The sequence below is a fragment of the Dermacentor variabilis genome, chromosome 5 (assembly GCF_050947875.1).
Source record: "Dermacentor variabilis isolate Ectoservices chromosome 5, ASM5094787v1, whole genome shotgun sequence".
Taxonomy (NCBI): Eukaryota; Metazoa; Arthropoda; class Arachnida; order Ixodida; family Ixodidae; genus Dermacentor; species Dermacentor variabilis.
Genome location: NC_134572.1, coordinates 100,999,381 through 101,019,078, shown reverse-complemented (window position 1 = coordinate 101,019,078; position 19,698 = coordinate 100,999,381). Strand labels below are relative to the sequence as shown.

Here is a 19,698-nt window from a genome sequence, read left to right as displayed (position 1 = left end):
TATACGCTGGCGACCCCATCCGTGGACAATAGTCCGTTATGAAGGGGTAAAAAAACCTTTCTATTTGGCCCGTCCAACAACAAGCGACACACAAAAGGTTCAACGAAAAAAAATTGGCCTGCGCAGGGATCGAACCTACGACCTTCGCGTTATTAGCACGACGCTCTAACCGACTGAGCTAGCAGGCCGGGCCATGGCGCATGATTTAAAGTACCGCGCGCACTATAGGGGTATACGCTGGCGACCCCATCCGTGGACGATAGTCCGTTTTGAAGGGGTAAAAAAACCTTTCTATTTGGCCCGTCCAACAACAAGCGACACACAAAAGGTTCAACGAAAAAAAAATTGGCCTGCGCAGGGATCGAACCTACGACCTTCGCGTTATTAGCACGACGCTCTAACCGACTGAGCTAGCTTTTTTTTTTTGTTTATTGCATGGAAAAGAAAACTGAAGGTGTATTACAAAGTGGACACGACTACACACTTAAAACTCAGGCAAACACACACATGCATCCAACAAGAGCATCCAGTCTGGCGGAGGTTCCTGCGCAGCGTAGACACTTCTTACATAAGCAGCACTTTCGCGAAAGAAGGACTTTGTAGATCGCGGGCTTTCGGCATGGCGGTCACACAGTCTACTTCTCCATAGGCTATGTAAACCAAGTACTATGAACATGTCATAGGGAGGACCACCCGTAACCTTAAACGGTAGAAACCTAATTGTATATGGGGTCATGTCAATGTCCTTTTTGAGCGTCCGTTGGAGAATGTCCCAAAAGAATACAGCGTCCCTACAGTCTATGAAGCAGTGATCTATGGTTTCGGCACGTGGACAGAGCCGACAGTTTGTTGACCACGGCACAAAGCAACCCCTCGAATTCAACCAAGTTTTAACAGGGAGTGTTTCCGAATGTAATTTAAAGAAAAATGTTTTTACTCCAGGAGGTACACACATTTTTCGGACGCGCTTAAGTACATCCTGATAAGGTCGGTTTAAATAAGGTGCACGATACAAAGGATCTGGGAAAATAGAGTCCACCAGTGCCGCAGAAATTGCTTTTCGACTCGCAGTGAACACGTACTCCAGGCTGAATCTAACTTTCAAGAAAAGAAATGTGTCAACAACCTCCTTAAGAAAGCCCCAAGGGGCCTGTGGGACATCTTTGGCATTTGATGACACTACTATATTAGGAATATAATGAACTAAACGGAGTTGCAACATTTCACGCAAAAATGGATGGTCATTGTCTCGAAAGAAAAACAGGCGTGAAACAATTTGCCTGATGAAGAGGTGGACTAATCCTAGACCACCACGTTCAAGAGGGAGGAACAGATTGTCGCGCCGCATCGATTCACAACTGGAACTCCAAATAAATGTTGCAAATACGCGATGCAGTGCCTGAAGGCGAAGGCGTGAGCAGTGCAGTACTTGCAGCACATACATAAGACGGGAAGCTAAGAAAACGTTACACACTTCAGCACGAGAGAACATTGACAAATTCCGCCCTCGCCATGAATTCACTTTACGTTGAATTTTGCCAACTTCTCCCGACCAATGAGCGTTGCTATTTCTATACTGTGAGAGAGGCACACCTAAATAACGCAGATCTTCTTTCCATTGAATGCCTGCGTAATGTGATGGCATTGTGGCCCATAATCCAAACCAAAAACCTGAACTTTTTTCAAAGTTAACGCTTGCACCAGAAGCCGCACAATATTCTTCTGTAATTGCAAGAGCAGTCATCACACTCTCTTTATCTGTACAAAAAAAGGCCACATCGTCTGCATACGCAAGAACCCGAACCTCATTAGTGAGTAATTTAAACCCTTGGAAATTTTGTTCTTTAACAATGCTCATACAAAGTGGTTCTAAATACAAGCAGAACAGGAGCGGTGACAAAGGGCATCCTTGTCGTACTGATGATGCAAGCCTAATCGAATCGGAGAGAGAGCCATTCACTATCAGCCTCGTTGAACCATTAGCATAACATATCCTGACGCCTCTAAGGGGCAGGGACCCGATATTTATATGCTCTAGTACAGTAAACAGGAATGAGTGATTTACCCTGTCGAACGCCTTAGCCAGATCTAGCTGTACCATTGCCACCTGTCCAAACCCCTCAGCTACACACTCTAGCACCGATCTCGCAACATGAATGTTCGTCTGAATGGACCGGCCTCTGATGCCACATGTTTGATGATCACCGACCACAGATCTTATTACAACTTGCAAACGGTTAGCTAATACCTTAGCAAAAATTTTATAATCAACGTTGCATAAGGAGATAGGCCGATATCCGTCAACTTTTTGCAATTTAGTCTCATCATCGCTTTTGGCTATAAGGACGGTGTGTCCTTCGTACATTGTGGTGGTTAGGTAACCTACTTCCAAGGCCTCACGGTACACCTGAAGTAATAATGGTGATAAGAGCGAACGAAAACACTGATAAAGTTCGGCAGTAAGGCCATCGGGGCCGCGCGTCTTGCCCTTCGCTAACGAATCGATGCATGAAGTTACCTCATTGATATCAATGTTTTCATTTGTGTAATTGTAATCATCCTGATTTAACTGGGGCAGCAACGATACAATTTTTTTGGCAGCATCTGTATCCAATGGCTTGTGGTCTCGAAATAGTTTTTGATAATGCTCGAAAAACACTTTAGTTATTAGAGTAGGGTCATTAACAATGATTCCACCATACTCTATATGTAGGATTTGTTTAGACAGCGCGTGTCGGCGTTCATCACCAAGGGCCCTACTGCAAGGCTGTTCTTCCAGGAAACGCTGCTCTCGCGCACGCACTAGTTCACCTCTGTATTTTTCTGCGTTCAAAGTTTGTAACTGTGCCTTGACCTTATGAATATCATCAATATATTGACCCGGATGTAGGCATTCAAGCTCATGCAATTCACTCAGAAGTTTATACAATGTTTTGTAATTATTCTTTTTTTCAAAGGCCATTATTGATGATTCTTCGATAGCTATCATTTTAACTTCCTGTTTGAATAATTCCCACACAGCAAATAGTGGCAAGTCCTTGCGGCATGATGCATGAGCTATAAGCTCAGTAACACGATTTAAGAAACACTCACGCGAAAGTAATTGGTTATTAAACTTCCACAGCTCCCAGCACATACGCCGACTTTGATACCGACGGCTGCCAAACGATGCTGAGACTAGGCAATGGTCACTAAAGAATATAGGGTGCACAGTGTAACCATATATAAGAGGTAGTGCGCTAAGTGAAACGTAAATTCGATCAAGCCTTGCATGCGAGGTGCCCTGGAAGTGCGTATATCGACATCCTGCCTTTTCATTTTCCCCAATGTCCACAAGCTTATAATCACATATCAGGCGTTGCAATGCATCACTACTTGGATCATGTCTCAGCTTCAGTGACGTACGATCTTGCGCGTTACATACACAATTAAAGTCTCCAAAGAGGACCAATGCGCGATCAGTACAGAAATGATGTTCTAGAGATAAGAAGAAGCACTCGCGTTCACGTAACTTGTTCGGAGCATAAACACACACAAATCTAAAGCTCATACCACTGATATCCATATCGCAACAGATTAGGCGCCCTTCCCTATCTGTAAACAAATGTAGCAAATCACATGGTAAATGTTTTCTAACAAATAACATACAGCCTGCGGAAACGCCGACTGCATGGCTGACACAAACATTATAGTCAGATAGGAATGGAGATAGAGCTGCTTCTGCGTTTTCATCGGATTCAATCTTTGTTTCTTGGATAGCAGCAATGTCTAATTTTCTATTGCGTAACAAATGAAGAAGCTGTACTTGCCGTCGCTTACTTCGTAAGCCACGGACATTTAAAGTGCCAAAATGGAAGGGACGAGCGCCCGCCATGATTACCTATGTAGGTGCAGCGTCTAAACACTGCTCCAGAGGTGCACCACTCCCTTCTTGATGAGGTGATGCACAATGGGCCTTATGGTGCACGTTAACACAAGGGACATCTGCAGGAGTAGGCGTTCCCCGGAGCGGTTTTGTCAACTTTGACACCTTGGGAACGCGAGCCTCTTTTCCCGAGGGCGATGAATTGTCAGATGGCGCTGGACGCTTCTTAGCGGCCTCGCACATCGATCCAGATTCCACTGACGGTGGGCGATCTTGAACTGGTGGCGATTCTGCCCATGACACAGATGGTTCGTCGTCAGGCGCCTTCGTCTCATCCTCGCTCGCAGGCTTCTGGCTGAGGCTAATGTCAGCCGATGACGGCTTAATCTGTTCTTGTCGATGAGTCTCAGGGAGTGTTTCTCCAGTTGCATCCACAACTTCGGTCACGTCCATGAGATGATCGGTGATGGTATCATCCTCAGCTGGTCTATTTCCACGAAGCTTGTCAGCGTAGGTTCCGACGCATGCATCTGCAGGGTGACCGTAGCGGTGACAGTTACTGCAGCGTGGTGTTCGACATTGTCGCCGGATATGCCCAACTCTGTTGCACCGGAGGCAAAGTGGTGGTCGGCCAGGTAGCAAGATAAGGCACTGGTGGCCATATATGCTCAACAGATGTGGCAGATTACTGGCAGAAACGCCATCTTTCAATGTGAACGCCACGTCTCGGTTAGTCATTTGCCAGCCCTCCATGCCGTCACACCGCCACATTTCTCTCGTGATGGACTGCACTGTGCCATATGGCTCTAGCGCTTCAACAATCCGTCTCTGTTCGAGGTGTGGGGGAAGCCAAAGAAGCTTCATCTTGATATTCTTGCATTCAGGGTCAATGACAAGGCACTTGAGGCCCTTCACCAACAACTCGCCTTTGTCGACAAGTTTCTGTTTCGCGATGCTATTAACGCATGTCACCAACCACAAATGGCTCATCTGGTATTGTCCAGCGCCGAGTATGTCAGTTGCATTTAGCACTGACAGGAGAGCATCGCGAAAGTCCGGGGCTCGATACGGCCGCCCTGCCAGGTCAGCATGCAGGAAAACTGAATTGAGGACGGTGTTGCCAGTCGGTAGACGAGGAAGAACGACTTTATAATTACCGGAATCGGTAGATGACGGTGGGTGTGATCCTCGGCCAAGGGCCGATGCGCTGTTTCCAGCGGAGCTCATCGCAAACGTGGCCGTTCGAAGAAGCCATGGCGCCATGCGCCATGGCCATGGCGCATGATTTAAAGTACCGCGCGCACTATAGGGGTATACGCTGGCGACCCCATCCGTGGACGATAGTCCGTTATGAAGGGGTAAAAAAACCTTTCTATTTGGCCCGTCCAACAACAAGCGACACACAAAAGGTTCAACGAAAAAAAATTGGCCTGCGCAGGGATCGAACCTACGACCTTCGCGTTATTAGCACGACGCTCTAACCGACTGAGCTAGCAGGCCGGGCCATGGCGCATGATTTAAAGTACCGCGCGCACTATAGGGGTATACGCTGGCGACCCCATCCGTGGACGATAGTCCGTTATGAAGGGGTAAAAAAACCTTTCTATTTGGCCCGTCCAACAACAAGCGACACACAAAAGGTTCAACGAAAAAAAATTGGCCTGCGCAGGGATCGAACCTACGACCTTCGCGTTATTAGCACGACGCTCTAACCGAATGAGCTAGCAGGTCGGGCCATGGCGCATGATTTAAAGTACCGCGCGCACTATAGGGGTATACGCTGGCGACCCCATCCGTGGACGATAGTCCGTTATGAAGGGGTAAAAAAACCTTTCTATTTGGCCCGTCCAACAACAAGCGACACACAAAAGGTTCAACGAAAAAAAAATTGGCCTGCGCAGGGATCGAACCTACGACCTTCGCGTTATTAGCACGACGCTCTAACCGACTGAGCTAGCAGGCCGGGCCACGGCGCATGATTTAAAGTACCGCGCGCACTATAGGGGTATACGCTGGCGACCCCATCCGTGGACGATAGTCCGTTATGAAGGGGTAAAAAAACCTTTCTATTTGGCCCGTCCAACAACAAGCGACACACAAAAGGTTCAACGAAAAAAAAATTGGCCTGCGCAGGGATCGAACCTACGACCTTCGCGTTATTAGCACGACGCTCTAACCGAGTCGGCAATAAAGAAAAAAAAAAAAAGACTGAGCTAGCAGGCCGGGCCAGCGGGACTGATTTAAAGTACCGCGCGCACTATAGGGGTATACGCTGGCGACCCCATCCGTGGACGATAGTCCGTTATGAAGGGGTAAAAAAACCTTTCTATTTGGCCCGTCCAACAACAAGCGACACACAAAAGGTTCAAAGAAAAAAAATTGGCCTGCGCAGGGATCGAACCTACGACCTTCGCGTTATTAGCACGACGCTCTAACCGACTGAGCTAGCAGGCCGAGGCGACGTCGGCGCTTTTCGGAGCTCTGCACGTGCTTGCACAACGCTGCTATCTCTATGGTGTGTGATAACGGACGGGCGGGAGCCCTTGCGACTCTTCGCCCGGCGCACGATGTGCTCGAGAAAAAACCGGTCCCAGCTCGTGCGTCACGGCGCGAGCCACGCTGTGGCAGCGTGCCCGTTTTCCAGACCGCCGCCCGTCTCTCCCTCTCTCTCTCTCTCTCTCTCTCTCTCCTTTCGCTTTTTGCGGATGGGGCTTCTGCGCCTGACTCAAAGGAGGTGGCGGTCACTGCCTCCACGCAAGCCGAGGGTTGCGTCGGGGCTTGTCCACGACGTTGTTGTTCTTGCCACACATGCACACGGCGCCCCAGGAGTGTTCCTGGAAAATTATTTTCGGGGATGGGCGGAAAGAGAACGAAGGGGCAGTGACTGATGTAGGGCGACCACAAGAAGCCGACAGACGAGTGAAGTCGGGAAAGGTGTACGGTAAAATAATTGCTCTTTTTTTTATTCAAATTCGAATGCAGAAAGAAAATGAAAAGAAAATGGAAATGACAGGGGATGACAAAGCCAACTTGCCGCAGGTGGGAGCTGAAACCACGTCTTCCGTGTTACGCGAGCAGTGCTTTATATAGACCATTCAGCTACCCCGGCGGGCGTGCTCGCCGTCCGTTTTCTTGGGAATTTCTGCATATCTACCAGTGCTAGCCTTGGGAGTGTTAGCCAGCGCCACTCAAAATTGTGGTGGCGGATGCAGGGTGGATAGTGACGCCCATTGCGGCCGCCTTGGAAGGCAGAATCATGCAAGCTGGATGCACTTGGGCAGAAAAAAAATTTGGAATCGAATCGGGAACGAATAACCAGCAAAAGCTGGCTCCGACTGCCGAACCAAACACCGAATGAATGACTCATTTTTTCAAAGTTTGCACAGAGATTTCGCCGATGCAGGTATGGCTTGATTCACCGAGAAAAACGAATATTTTGAGCATAAATTCACAAGCCCTTCCAGGCAGTCTGAGCATGAAATATATTTATTTGAGAGACTAAGATATCCTGCAAAAATATAACAATATGATAAACAACCTACCGGCTCCACCCTTGTAATCATCCCCCGACGGCCGACGCCTCTGCGCTTCAACCTTTCCGAAAGGGTAGTCCTTCAGGGGGTCGCAGGGATGGCGGAATATTTCTGCTTGAGGAGAAAGTGTGGCGGGAGGGGGAGGGTGTAGCTTGGCCCCAAACCCTACCGTTGTTACAACGCTGATGGTGGGTGCCACGTTTGTGGATCGGCCGTAATCTACCGTGTAATCAGACGTGAACCCTAGCTGCCTGCTGATGTATCATTCGTAGAATATAATATTAACATAGGAAGGAAACGTGCATGCCAAAAATGAAAAAAATTCAAGATATGGAAATTATTCGTGCACACACACATATATATATATATATAGTCATATCATGAGAATCCAACAAACACTGACACCAAGGATATAAATGGGGGAAATTGTGCCTAATAAATGGAATGAAGAAACGATAAATTAATGAAAATTAAAGTGGATGAAAAAACAACTTGCCGCAGGTGGAAACCGAACCCATAACATTTGCATTTCGCGTGCGATGCTCTACCAATTGAGCTACCGCGGCGCTGTTTTCCCATCCACTTTCTTGGGTATTTATGTGTACTAGTAGAACCCTGGGAATGTTAGCCAGCGCCACCACTCACAGACCTTGGCGGCGGACGTGGAACGTCCTTGTTGCCGCAGGCGTCACGAGAACGTGATCTTTTTGGGTGAAGGCAACTGGTCAATAAACCCACATATGCTACCTGAAGGCATCAATGTTGCCAGATTCGAGACCCTCGTTATGTAATAAACGAGAAGAAAGGGAGTTAATCGAGGGGCCCGATTTTTATTAGTCATATCATGAGAAGCCAACAAACACTGACACCAAGGATAACATAGGGGAAATTACTTGTGCCTAATAAATGGAATGTAGAAACGATAAGTTAATGGGAATTAAAGTGTATGAAAAAACAGCTTGCCGCAGGTGGGAACCAATTGGTAGAGCATCGCACGCGAAATGCGAAGGTTGTATATATATATATATATATATATATATATATATATATATATATATATATATACATAGTTAAGAGTGAACAATATTGAGATTGATCAGCCTAAAGGAGGACATTCAAAATGCAGCAGTGCAGCTGTTTTCGCCTACACTGAGACATAAACGTCCGTGTAAACACGTACACGTAATCGGTTGCATCCAAGTGCTCAAGCTCCAAACAGCGTGCCTCCGAGCAAGTTGTGGCGTGCTCGGAGTGAAAACCAGGTGTGCTGAAATCGCGTTTAATCTCAGCTAGCAACCAAGGGAAATAACCTCAGAATCGCTTCGAACTTCCACCAGAGTTTCATGTGGCCTGAAGACGGCAAGTTGGGCCATTTGGTTGGGATTCATAGCAAGGTTCGTTACAGCGCAGCACAAGACACGGACAAAAGAGGGAATTTTATTTCGTCGTTTTGTTCCTTCTTTCGTCCGTGTCTTGTGTTGCGCTGTAACGAACCTTACTATAAATTTCATGTGGCCTATGTACGTGCAGAAGCAATTTACATGTGCATGGTGAAGTGGTTCGCTGACTGTGGCTGCACACAGAACCACGAGTCGGCAAAATAAACCGACAATCACTCATATATTCACTCACCAATATTTCCGCAGACATTGTACTCACTCACACTCATGCACTGACCTCACGCTCGTCAGCATTCAGTTATGGTAGTATTCACCCACTCAATATCACCGTCATTGCGTTTCGTTCGTACTCGCATTAACCGGCGCTTAGTCTCGTTCATACTTACGTGCATATACACACATTTCGTCAGTCACCGACGCTCAATCTCACGCCTGCGAAATCAATGTGGAGCGATTATGGGCCACTGAACTGTGCACAGAACTGCTTTACTCACACGCTCTAGGAGTGCGGGTCGTTGGGCCCGAAGTTCACGAAGGAAGAGCGGGACGCGCTCCTGCGAAGTCCCGTCTTTGAAGACCAAATCCTGGCCGTCCAGAACGCCCGCGATCGGGCCGGCATCAGGCTAGACCCGTCAGTCCCGTCGTGGCATTTAGCCGGGTGCGCGTTTTATCGCGTTTTGCTGGACCCAATATAAGTTTATTCACTCACTCCCTCACTCGGGTCACGCGCCTCCTGGGCCGGCGCATTTAACACGGGGATTCAGACTGCCCGGCCTTATTGTGGCGGCGAACCCTGAAGGCGCCCTAATTACTTAGTTCTGTCATTTCTGCCACACTCTGCCGACAACGAGTCGATGATAACTGACTCGTTGTCTGCTTCCCTGTTATGTTGACACTTGCTTTCCAGGGAACTCCCGAGAATGTCTTGCCTGAAGCTTCTCCCTGGGGAGCCCTATATAGCTCCGTGTCGTCGGCTCGAATCTTTGAAGCTCGGTGCTTCCGAAGCCGCGGATCACGAGAGATCCGCAGGCCTCCAATAAGGGCTCCAAACCTTCGCGACTATAGGCCCAGGGGTCTTTGGTTAAATTAAGAGCATTTCAAAGCAGGGAAAAAAATACTGACAGCAAAAACGGCTGAAGTGGACCGTTACGACGGGAGCGATGCAAAAGGGGGCATTAGATTCTGTGGTTAATTATATACTGCCAACGCGAGGCTGCTGATTTGCATTGCGCACTGTGGAATTCGAGAAAAAAGCCGAATATTTTCTCAACCTGGGAATGCAATCTTGTATTTGGATTCCCAGCCTGTATTACCATATGCGAACCACATAGTGTCGTACGGTCTTACTGTTATGGTCGCAGACGGTTCGCAAGTTCGGCGTTTTCTCAGATCCCGCGGACCTGAAACTTTTGACGCCGACTGCGTACGTTGTCGCCAGACAGGAACGCACCTGGCGATCTTAACAGGCTTGAGTGCTGAAAATTTAGCGCGACCTCAGACTCAATAAGCGACGTAAGTGGCGTCAAGGGCTTTGGCTGGAATAAGCTCGGAAGCCGGAACTATATATCTGCGATGCGTAGCGAAGAGGAGTGGAATTCACGTCGTTCGCACGGTCCCAGAATACGCAAATGTGTTTTGTTTTGTTTTATCGGGCCCGTCGAGCAGCAGCTGCAAGTAATGGCATATAGGAAGGCGATGCGGCGACGAAAGTGGGACGCATCGGTCCCGTCCAAAAAAGTAGGATGCGCCGATCGCTTATGCACACGCGCGCCAAGAACGACAGCCGGGCTCAAGGTCGACGTCGCTATACCGCTGCACGTGTGTGCTCGGTGCCACGCACGTTCTGCTTTAGGATATGCGACATGCCGGCCACACCCAGATACAAGGCGGTATGTTGAACAGTTTGCGCTCCGAGACGGTTAGAAAAATAAACAACAGAAGTGATTCCCTCACCATATACGCTACATCTATAGCTTCTGAATACTCTCTTTCGCTCCAGCTGCCCAATGTCGGAGCCTATGCCTTTTTCACTTACTCGTACTAGTCACACCGAGACGCTCTCAGTAGGTTCGCTGATTGTCGAATGGGAACTAGAGCTCTGTTTGTTAAAGCGAACCTTTCTCATTCTGCCATTCCTCCGACTTTTGCGCGGACGGTTGTCTGGCAGAATAAACTGGGCTAATCCTGGAGACAGTGTAATCAAAGGTGGTGACTTGGTGTGCCGATCATGATATTAGTACACGATACACGGGGTGATCGTTTTTTTAAGTCTTACGGTATTTTTAAAAGCCGCCTGTGCCAGGTAGCGCAACTCTTGTCCTTGAGCTGGATTATCCGTTTAGAAGCGGACATTACTATAGCAAGAGAATTCGAAACACATATTCAACGAATTAACGACAATTCACTCATTGTCTTAATTATTTCCTTCACGGGGCACACTGCAATTTACGAATTGTAGCCGGTGAGTTCGCAAGACGTATCCACTTGAAATGAATGACCAAGATGACACCAATTTCGGGATATATTTTCCCAATATAGGGGACGAAATACATTAGCGTTCCAGCTACTTTTGTGCTCCAGTGCATAAAGGAGCGCTTTATTCAAGAAGTGGACCAACAGTGCATTTTTACCTCGAGTTTTCAATGGCGCATATCTCCAAACCTGGTGTCAGTCTGGAAATTCATTCCAAGTGGATACGTCTTGCAAGCTTATCGGCCACAATTCATAAATTGGAATATATGCCGTAAGGTAAATAATTAAGATGTTAATTCGTGATCTTTTGTTAATTAGTTGAATATGTGTTTCGAATTTTTGTGCAAGGAATGTCCGCCTCTGAATAATCCAGCTCAAGGACTACAATTATGTTATCTGCAACAGACGATTTTTTAAAATAAATTCTGTGACACCCAATAATGATCGCCCCATATGTGCTCTCGGAAGGGTTTGTAATGCGGGTCGATGCTAAGGCCGTGCATCCTCAGCAGCATACCTCAGCAGTTGTGCTGGAAAGAAATCGCTTGACTTTGACAGTGATCCACCGATAGCTTCGGCCAATTTCTGCTTTTTTATTTGTGTGAGCATGCGTACACGAACACACGCATACATGACGTCGCCGCCGTCATCATCATATTTAGACCAAACTGTGTCTACTGCATGAAGAAGTCCTCTCCCAGCGATCTCTACTGACATTGTCTCGCGTCAGATGACTGTATATTATGTCTGTACATTTCCTGATTTCTTTATATCATCTACATACATACATACATACATACATACATACATACATACATACTCTTAGGCATAATAATATTTGGAGTTTTACGTGCCAAAACCACTTTCTGATTATGAGGCACGCCGTAGTGGAGGACTCCGGAAATTTTGACCACCTGGGGTTCTTTAACGTGCACCTAAATCTAAGCACACGGGTGTTTTCGCATTTCGCCCCCATCGAAATGCGGCCGCCGTGGCCGGGATTCGATCCCGCGACCTCGTGCTCAGCAGCATAACACCATAGCCACTGAGCAACCACGGCGGGTGTATACTCTTAGGCAGGCAGAATCAGGATGTGCTACCTTTCGTGCATGTATTTCCATGCCAACGTATTTCCTTCGTCGTAAACACGTGTTTGAAGGTAGGAGCACGTTGCACGAGCAGAACATTGACTCGCGCTAATCTCGTCGTCTCTGAACAGAAGAGAGGAAAGAAAAAAAAAGGAATGGGAAGGAGAACAAGAAAGAGAAAGACGCAAAGTCGACGGCAAGGCTTCCGTATCGTGGGTGGAACTCGACAACAGCTCATCTCTCTCTCTCTCTCTCTCTCTCTCTCTCTCGCTCAGTAAGTGGGCCCGCCGTTCGAGTGAGCGCTCGTGGTGATTCCTTCCCCGCCCGGGGCACGCCGACGACGTCGACGAGGCAACTCTCGTCCAGGTGACAATGGACGAGGGACCACATTACGCCGCTGGCAGCGGCTCCGGCCGGGGCGTCATTTCCGCCGATAAGATTCGCTTTCCTGCACACTGCCGAGCGACGCCACGCCCTGTAGCGCGCACGTCTGCGACGCTCGGACGGGCAGCGAAAAGTCGCGATAACGGTACCACGAGGGCGCTATGTATAGACCTCGTCCGGTGCGGCGAGGGAGGCGCAGACGCAAGCGTCTTCGGAGAACCGGATGCTCAGCGGTCATCAAGAAAGGACGAAAAAACAAAGTACAAGAAGAAACGAGGGGAGACCAGGAGGAAGCTGTGTGTACTGTTATGTGCACGCATTTAGGCTTCCACTGCACTGCCGCTCGCTCTTATCGGACATATTTAGAGTGGCGAGGCTGATCACCGCGACGTTATTCTACCGCGGAGACCGCGACTGATACTGTTTTCGCCGCCGCTGTGTCGCAAGGCCTCGCTAAGATTTGCTGCTTTTTTCGGTCCGCTCGGCGGTTCAAGACAAGGACTGATCTGATGGCGCGATGCTGTTCCTGTATCCTGTATATCCTGTATGAGTTCAAACTAAGTGAGTTAAGGTTGATTATCTATAAGTGAAGCGGTGCGGTCACATCGGGCGTCGCCCCACTTCTTCTTCTTTTCTTTTTTTACGGGCGTATCTTCCTTCATTTATTTCTTTTCTTTCTCTTTCTTTAGCGAAAGTCCTCGTTCCTCTCGAAAAGCGAGTGGTCTTCGTCTGTAGAATCCGGGACATCTTGCCACCGCGAGTGAGACTTCAGGCGCTAAGTTTACCACTTACTTGTTTCGCAGCTATATGAACGAGCAGCAACGAGCAGCACTTCCTGCTACCTACTATTTCTTATCTAGGATATAGCAGAGAGAGGGAGGCAGGAAGTACGTTCGATAAAAAGTAACTATAGCCTGTTCGTGCGCACTGCGCATGTAATCAGTGCATCAATGCTTGTCGAAAATAGATCTGCGTGCGTTAGGAAAAGAAAGGCAATGCGTTCCAAAAACGACCACCACCACCACGTGGTATCGGTACTCATGAAAACTATATACTGTACGTGCTAGGGCGGTTCTACTGCCTTCCAGATTTTCTTTTTTTTTCGGCGCTGGTTCAGAGCTGTACTTTTGCTCGACGAATATCAGTAAACCATCAGGTCCCGCAAAGCGCCGTTCTCTAAATTCTGTTCGTTACCGTTACGTTTTCCTCTTTGCGGAAGCACAAACAGACAGTGAAACGCCGTTGCCGCAAACAGCGCCTTGAGCTTCGCGGTACGAAAATTGAAAACGATCGAATACTAAGTTTGCCGCTTCTGCATATGCCTTTCTTCCAAATAGCACGTCAGTGGTCGGCGCAGAGCCGAGCGGGCCGAAAAAAGCAGCAAATCTTAGCGAGGCCTTGCGACACAGCGGCGGCGAAAACAGCATCAGTCGCGGTCTCCGCGGTAGAATAACGTCGCGGTGATCAGCCTCGCCACTCTAAATATGTCCGATAAGAGCGAGCGGCAGTGCAGTGGAAGCCTAAATGCATGCACGTAACAGTACACACAGCTTCTTCCTGGTCGAAGCCCGGTGCTTCGATCAACGGTAAAGCCAGCGCCTCTGCGGTATAGTGGGCTTCATCGTGACTGCGAGCCCTTCGTTCCGGATTAGAAATCAAGCGCACACGCAGAATTCTATGGTCAACCGAAGAATACGTGAGTCACGTTCTTCGTCAGCGAAACTGCCGACGAGCTGCGTGTGCTTGGGCCTCCTATAAGGCACTCCCAGTGCATGCTGTGACAAAGAGCAGAAGAGTCACAGAAAAAAAAAAAGGTATATTCGGAACGTTTACTGGCCTACATGCGCGGAATGACGATGAGGAGGAATAAAGGACAAGAGGTGATGTATAGGCAGGGGATATATCGCGCTCCTGGGTCGAAGCACTGCGTATAGGCTACCCAAGTTTATGATCTCAGTGTAGTTTTTACATAACGGAGTCAATCGCCCGGGAATGGAAGCTTTAAATATTTTGGCTCTCAAGGGCTGTGAAGCGTTCCAAAATACGTTCCAAAATGGGCTGGATATCAGAGTGAATTTAGTTCGGAGCATTGACGCAGGATGGGGCACCACATGCCTTCTCTCGCCGTCTGTAGTCTCTGGTATTTGAAGTGTTCCTCTACTCCGCCGAGAAATCAGCATAAGTTGACAATTGTTTGATTATCTTAAGAGTTTTCGGAACGCCAGCAAAGGGCCGCAAATGTTTTTAGTAATGGTTTTAGGCGCAAGAAATAAGACACGGACAGGCGCCTAAAACCATTTCTAAAAGCCGTTACCAACTAGCCCGGCAGCAGACGTTACTAAACTATGCCACAAAGGCTCCACCGCACTGCCCCCGGTCATAGCGCTGGTCGCATGCACACTGTCTGAATGCTCTTGGCGAATCCTGCACTTGTATACATACAGTGTATTCGTGGTGAAATCTGTAGCGCGCACGATAGACAAGGACGCAGAGAAGGTGGACACATGAATGCGACCTTTCCGTGCCGCAATTTTTTTAGCACATCACGGACGACAGTGTCTAAGCGACAGTGTTTACATGTAGTACAGCCACTTCGTCCGAAACAGGATGGAACCAGTTTCCTGTGGAGGTGGGCTAATATCAACTTTCTCGAATACGAATAGAATACGAATAGTCAAACGCAGACGCGTATATTCACAACTGGAATACTTACTTCAGTATAATTAGGTGCCACGCCCGTGGGCTGGTGTAAAAAGGACAGTTAACTATCAGGGACAAACGATCAATTTTAAACGCAAGATCATTAAATGTCACGTAAAAAACAGCACGAAGAACCTCTGCATAATTGTTCAGACCTTAGTCGCAAACAAGCTTTCTAAGAAAGAATGACTGCGTGCTGTATGACCAGCTTTCAAAAAAAAAGCACTAAATAAACTATCATCAATCTTGATCATCATCATCCGTTTTGCTGTCTCACTTTTGATAATTTGCGATACTTTGTTTAGAAGACGAAGAAGAGTAACCAGACTTTAAATATTCAGTTGTTGCAGAATATTTGGTTACATTAGAACATTCGGAAATAGCGAATAGTTTCTTTTCGAACACGAATTCGAATATTTAGCGTATAGTACTCGATTCGTATTCAAAACTTCGAATATTCGCCCATCTCAACATTCCGGCGATATGCGTTCCGCCAGTGAGTGGAGGAGAGCACACGGGGTCAGCCGCCTCTCTCCCTCAAAGCGATTCGCCTTCCTGGCAGATTGCCGCTGTTTGCATGAATGCGACGCGCAGGCAATGCGATGCGACGCACAAATTTTTGCATTGCTGTAAATGGCGCGTATGCACTCTTGCGATCACGTGAAAGCGTTCCCTGCACGTGCTTTGAACGACGTTCCGTACTGCTTCCCACTATCACAACGGCTACATGAATATCTGCTGACTGGCTCACAATGTTTTTACACGGTGGTGTTGTTTGCGGCGAAATTGAACCAGCCGATCTGCCAAGCATGTGCTTCAAGCGTACTACTTTAATGGCGGATCCGGGATCGGAGGGGTAACCTGGAAGCTCGGTGGGGCTTCCCTCTGCATTCTAGCACGTCTGTGCTGGCAAAACTAAATATAAATAAACGGGAGCGTTTCGCGAGCTTCCTTTGGACGTGCTCGTTGTGGCAGCCTCAGCGATTGCAAGAATAAGAGCAATTAAGACAGTTTATCACGACGTCAGGACACGCGAAGAGGTCGGCGCGCTGCCTTAGCTCTATGTATATACCACGAATGATTATGCCTTAATAGCATCCGTGTACTCGCAGAACGACGAAGGACATGTTTCACTCGTAAGCACGCTGTGACAGGAATGAGAGACAGACACTTGCCTAAAGCTCTCCTCCGAGATACGAGACTGCGACTCGATGCTAGAATTTCCCTTGTCATGTCACGATGTTGCTTGTCAAGGAGAATTAAAAAAAAAAAAAGGGTTTTTACTTGCCAACAACGCGATCCGATTATGAGGCACGCTGTAGCGGGCGACTCCGGATTAATTTCGATCACCGCGAGATATTTAACGTGCACCCAATGCACGGTGCATGAGCGTTTCAGCATTTGCGACCGCCGCGGTCTGGATTGGATCCCGCGACCTCGTGCCTAGCAGCGCAACGCCGTACGGCCACTAAGCAACCACGGTGGGCGTCAAGGAGGATGTTCGGCTATGGGAGGGGGTGTAGTTTGTGGTATAAACGCATCCGTGCGTTCTTAAACCGACGTTAACCAACTCACTATGTGCTCGGATGCGTTACCCATAATTGCTGCTATTTCCCGCGCCTGCGCGAGCGTCTTATTTAAATCAATTCCGTTGGCACAGTCACGCGTTATTCTTCGCGCATGTCAGGGCACGCGACGCGCGCGCGTGCTTCACGTGAATGCGCTGTTTCCCGGCTGCTTTCATAAATCCACAGGGAAGTGCCCACAACAACTTAACTACTATAATTATTATTTTTCTCTCCGTAACCCACGGCTGACCACCTCGCGTCAACATGGAACTCTCTCGCTATTGGCCTCGAGCTCCACCACTGGAAAAGCTGGCGCCACCGTCGGCGTGACGTGCTAGGAGGGATCACGTGGACATAGCGGCCGCGTCGGCTGCTTCGGGCGCGCCGAAGCGAGCTGAAAACGAGTTTAAATTCCCTCGTACGCTGCGTTCCTCATTTAGTGGCGAGATTTTCCCGCTTCGAGTGTCTCCTTTACAACGCTTGAAAGCACTACAATAGGTAGTGGCTGCCTTTGAAGGCGCACAACATGGTAGGCTACTGCTCGGTGCCGCAATGCCGGACGCACGCAACGGAGCACGCTGCCAGCCTTATTCACACGTAGCCGCAGGACAAGAAGCTGTGTGAAGCTTGGCTCGCGAAACATAAAACCGGCAAACAGTCATCGGCTACAACTCGGGTATGCAGCAAGCACAGACGCGAGGAAGATTTCTGCTACGGCGCCCGGTCTGCGATGTTCTGAAAACGCGCACTGAGACGCTCGCCCGAGTCCGCTGCCCGACTAATGCCATGACGGTTTGGTCTATGAACTTGTCGATGCTATAGAAACTGGCAAGTTTAGTGGAGTGGAAAGGCAGCGGTAAGAAGCACATTTAAAGAAAGCATGGCCTATGGTCATGTTTGTGTTATGAATTAATGCACTGGATTATAAAAAAGGAGCAGCGGGGAATTGCACGCTGAGAACACCGATAAACATATAGTGCGACGCAACTCGAGAAATAGTATTGAAAGGTCAAAGAATTTAGAAGAAAAAGAAAGGTTGAATCATCGCGACGGCACATCACAGTCCCCGTAGGCGTAGAAGTCTCTACAATGAAATTATTTTTGAACAGCTCTGATAGCGCCCACGCAACAACGGTTGCTTGCATACTGTCAAATGCTCATATTCTGCGGCCTAAAGCTCATGGCACGGTGCGAAAACGCACGCGCGGAGAAAGCTAAACAGTGCGCGGACAAGCATGCAGACGCGCAGTCGGTCGCTGCGAATCTGCGCGATCGCTGCATTGAGGCTTCATTCTGTTACGCTCCATTTAGTTAGACAAACAGTATAAGAACATATTTCAGATAGTTTGCTCTCAGCGTTTACCTACCTTTCACGCAAGAAGTCGGTTCGGGAGACTCCATCGCGGCGACCGCGCGCAGTGGCGTTCACTGTACGTATTCGGTAAAGAGATAGCGTCTGTAAACGATTGTGTGCTTTCAGTTTGCCCAAGATTATTATTTAGACAGTAAGAAACTTCTCTCGTTTCGAAAGTACTTACAGAAATGTCCGGGAGAGCTCGCGCGTGGTGTTTTCAGTGAGCGCTGACAGCAAAACCTATGAGGAGCGCGCCACGTGATCCCTCATACTACGCCAGCGAGGCGCTTCCGATAGATGGCGACTCCGTAACTCCTTGCCGCCAATAGTGTGGTATACGGTCTTCTTACAAACACGTGAAGCGACAATGTAACTGAACAAAAATACAGGAGCAGTTAGGCGTGCACCGTACATGGGGGAACAAAGGGTTTCCAACTGTACAACAAGCCCTGCTTGAAAGCTCTTTGTAAACGTTTGCTCATCGCTCATCGCGAGACGCCGTCAGGCGGAGCGACTCGCACTGCAAGCTCGGATAAAAGGTTCCGGCTATAGCCGGACCCTATAACTACAAAGCGCATGCGCCATACCCAAGAAGCGAGACACCGTACCGCCCAATCCGTCCCGGCCAGTGGCGGCACGACTGTGAGTACGGCGCGTGTAAGGAGACGCTTGTGCGCTGACTCTGCGGCTTTCGGCGCTTCGAGAATTTATAGTTCCCACGTGCGGCGTTAACCGTGTAATGCGCAGGCTCTTGAGTATGTGTGCACATTGCCGAAGGCGTATGGAGCGTCTTTATTGCCTCCGCGTTCTGTTACGCGCTCCCTTGGGTGTATACACACACGATGACGGAGCAAGACAAGTTGTTGCGCCCGAGGCTGGTGCTAAATACCGCCCTTACACAGACGCTTGCGCTCGTGCTGTTACGTGATGGACCCGGAAGGCGGAACGCTCCGATGAGCACGGAAGCGAAGCCATCGAGTGCGTTAAGACGAGCATGCACGCGCGTGCAGTGGGACATTGTGAGGCATCGCCTCGTTCAAGAAACGGCACCGCTCTTGCGAGCCGTCGACCGTCCCTTCTTTGTGTACGGGCCGGCCTAATTGCCCCAGCTGAATGAGCTTCTGCGCGCTTCGGGGAAACCGTTCGGGGTTGGTCGCTCTCTTTGATGACATGGAAAAAGGAAACGCCGCGCTCGCGTACTGTACCTGTGTTGGGCTGACCGCATACGCGCACGCGCTCGGTATTAAGAGTGAGCGCACTTGAGACGCCTGCCTCGTTTTCCGAGCCGCTGGCTTGCGACGTGCCGCCTCGGTATCTGGCCTTCCTTTTATTTC

General features: G+C 48.7%; 2 protein-coding genes and 6 non-coding genes across 9 annotated transcripts in view; 1 reads left to right on the top strand and 7 right to left on the bottom strand.

Moving 5' to 3' along the window:
• The window catches only part of LOC142582994 (ras-related protein Rab-8A-like), a 153,721-nt gene that overhangs the window by 111,148 nt on the left and 22,875 nt on the right, over positions 1-19,698 (top strand). The window lies entirely within an intron of this gene.
• TRNAI-AAU (transfer RNA isoleucine (anticodon AAU)) lies at positions 115-188 on the bottom strand. Its single transcript has one exon. It is a non-coding gene; the product is annotated as a tRNA-Ile (tRNA).
• Positions 3,881-5,092, bottom strand: LOC142582095 (uncharacterized). Its single transcript, XM_075691503.1, has one exon. The coding sequence runs from the start codon at positions 5,090-5,092 to the stop codon at positions 3,881-3,883; it is 1,212 nt and encodes a 403-aa protein (XP_075547618.1).
• TRNAI-AAU (transfer RNA isoleucine (anticodon AAU)) lies at positions 5,292-5,365 on the bottom strand. The gene has a single exon. It is a non-coding gene; the product is annotated as a tRNA-Ile (tRNA).
• On the bottom strand, positions 5,523-5,596 carry TRNAI-AAU (transfer RNA isoleucine (anticodon AAU)). The gene has a single exon. It is a non-coding gene; the product is annotated as a tRNA-Ile (tRNA).
• Positions 5,755-5,828, bottom strand: TRNAI-AAU (transfer RNA isoleucine (anticodon AAU)). Its single transcript has one exon. It is a non-coding gene; the product is annotated as a tRNA-Ile (tRNA).
• Positions 5,987-6,088, bottom strand: TRNAI-AAU (transfer RNA isoleucine (anticodon AAU)). Its single transcript has one exon. It is a non-coding gene; the product is annotated as a tRNA-Ile (tRNA).
• On the bottom strand, positions 6,246-6,319 carry TRNAI-AAU (transfer RNA isoleucine (anticodon AAU)). Its single transcript has one exon. It is a non-coding gene; the product is annotated as a tRNA-Ile (tRNA).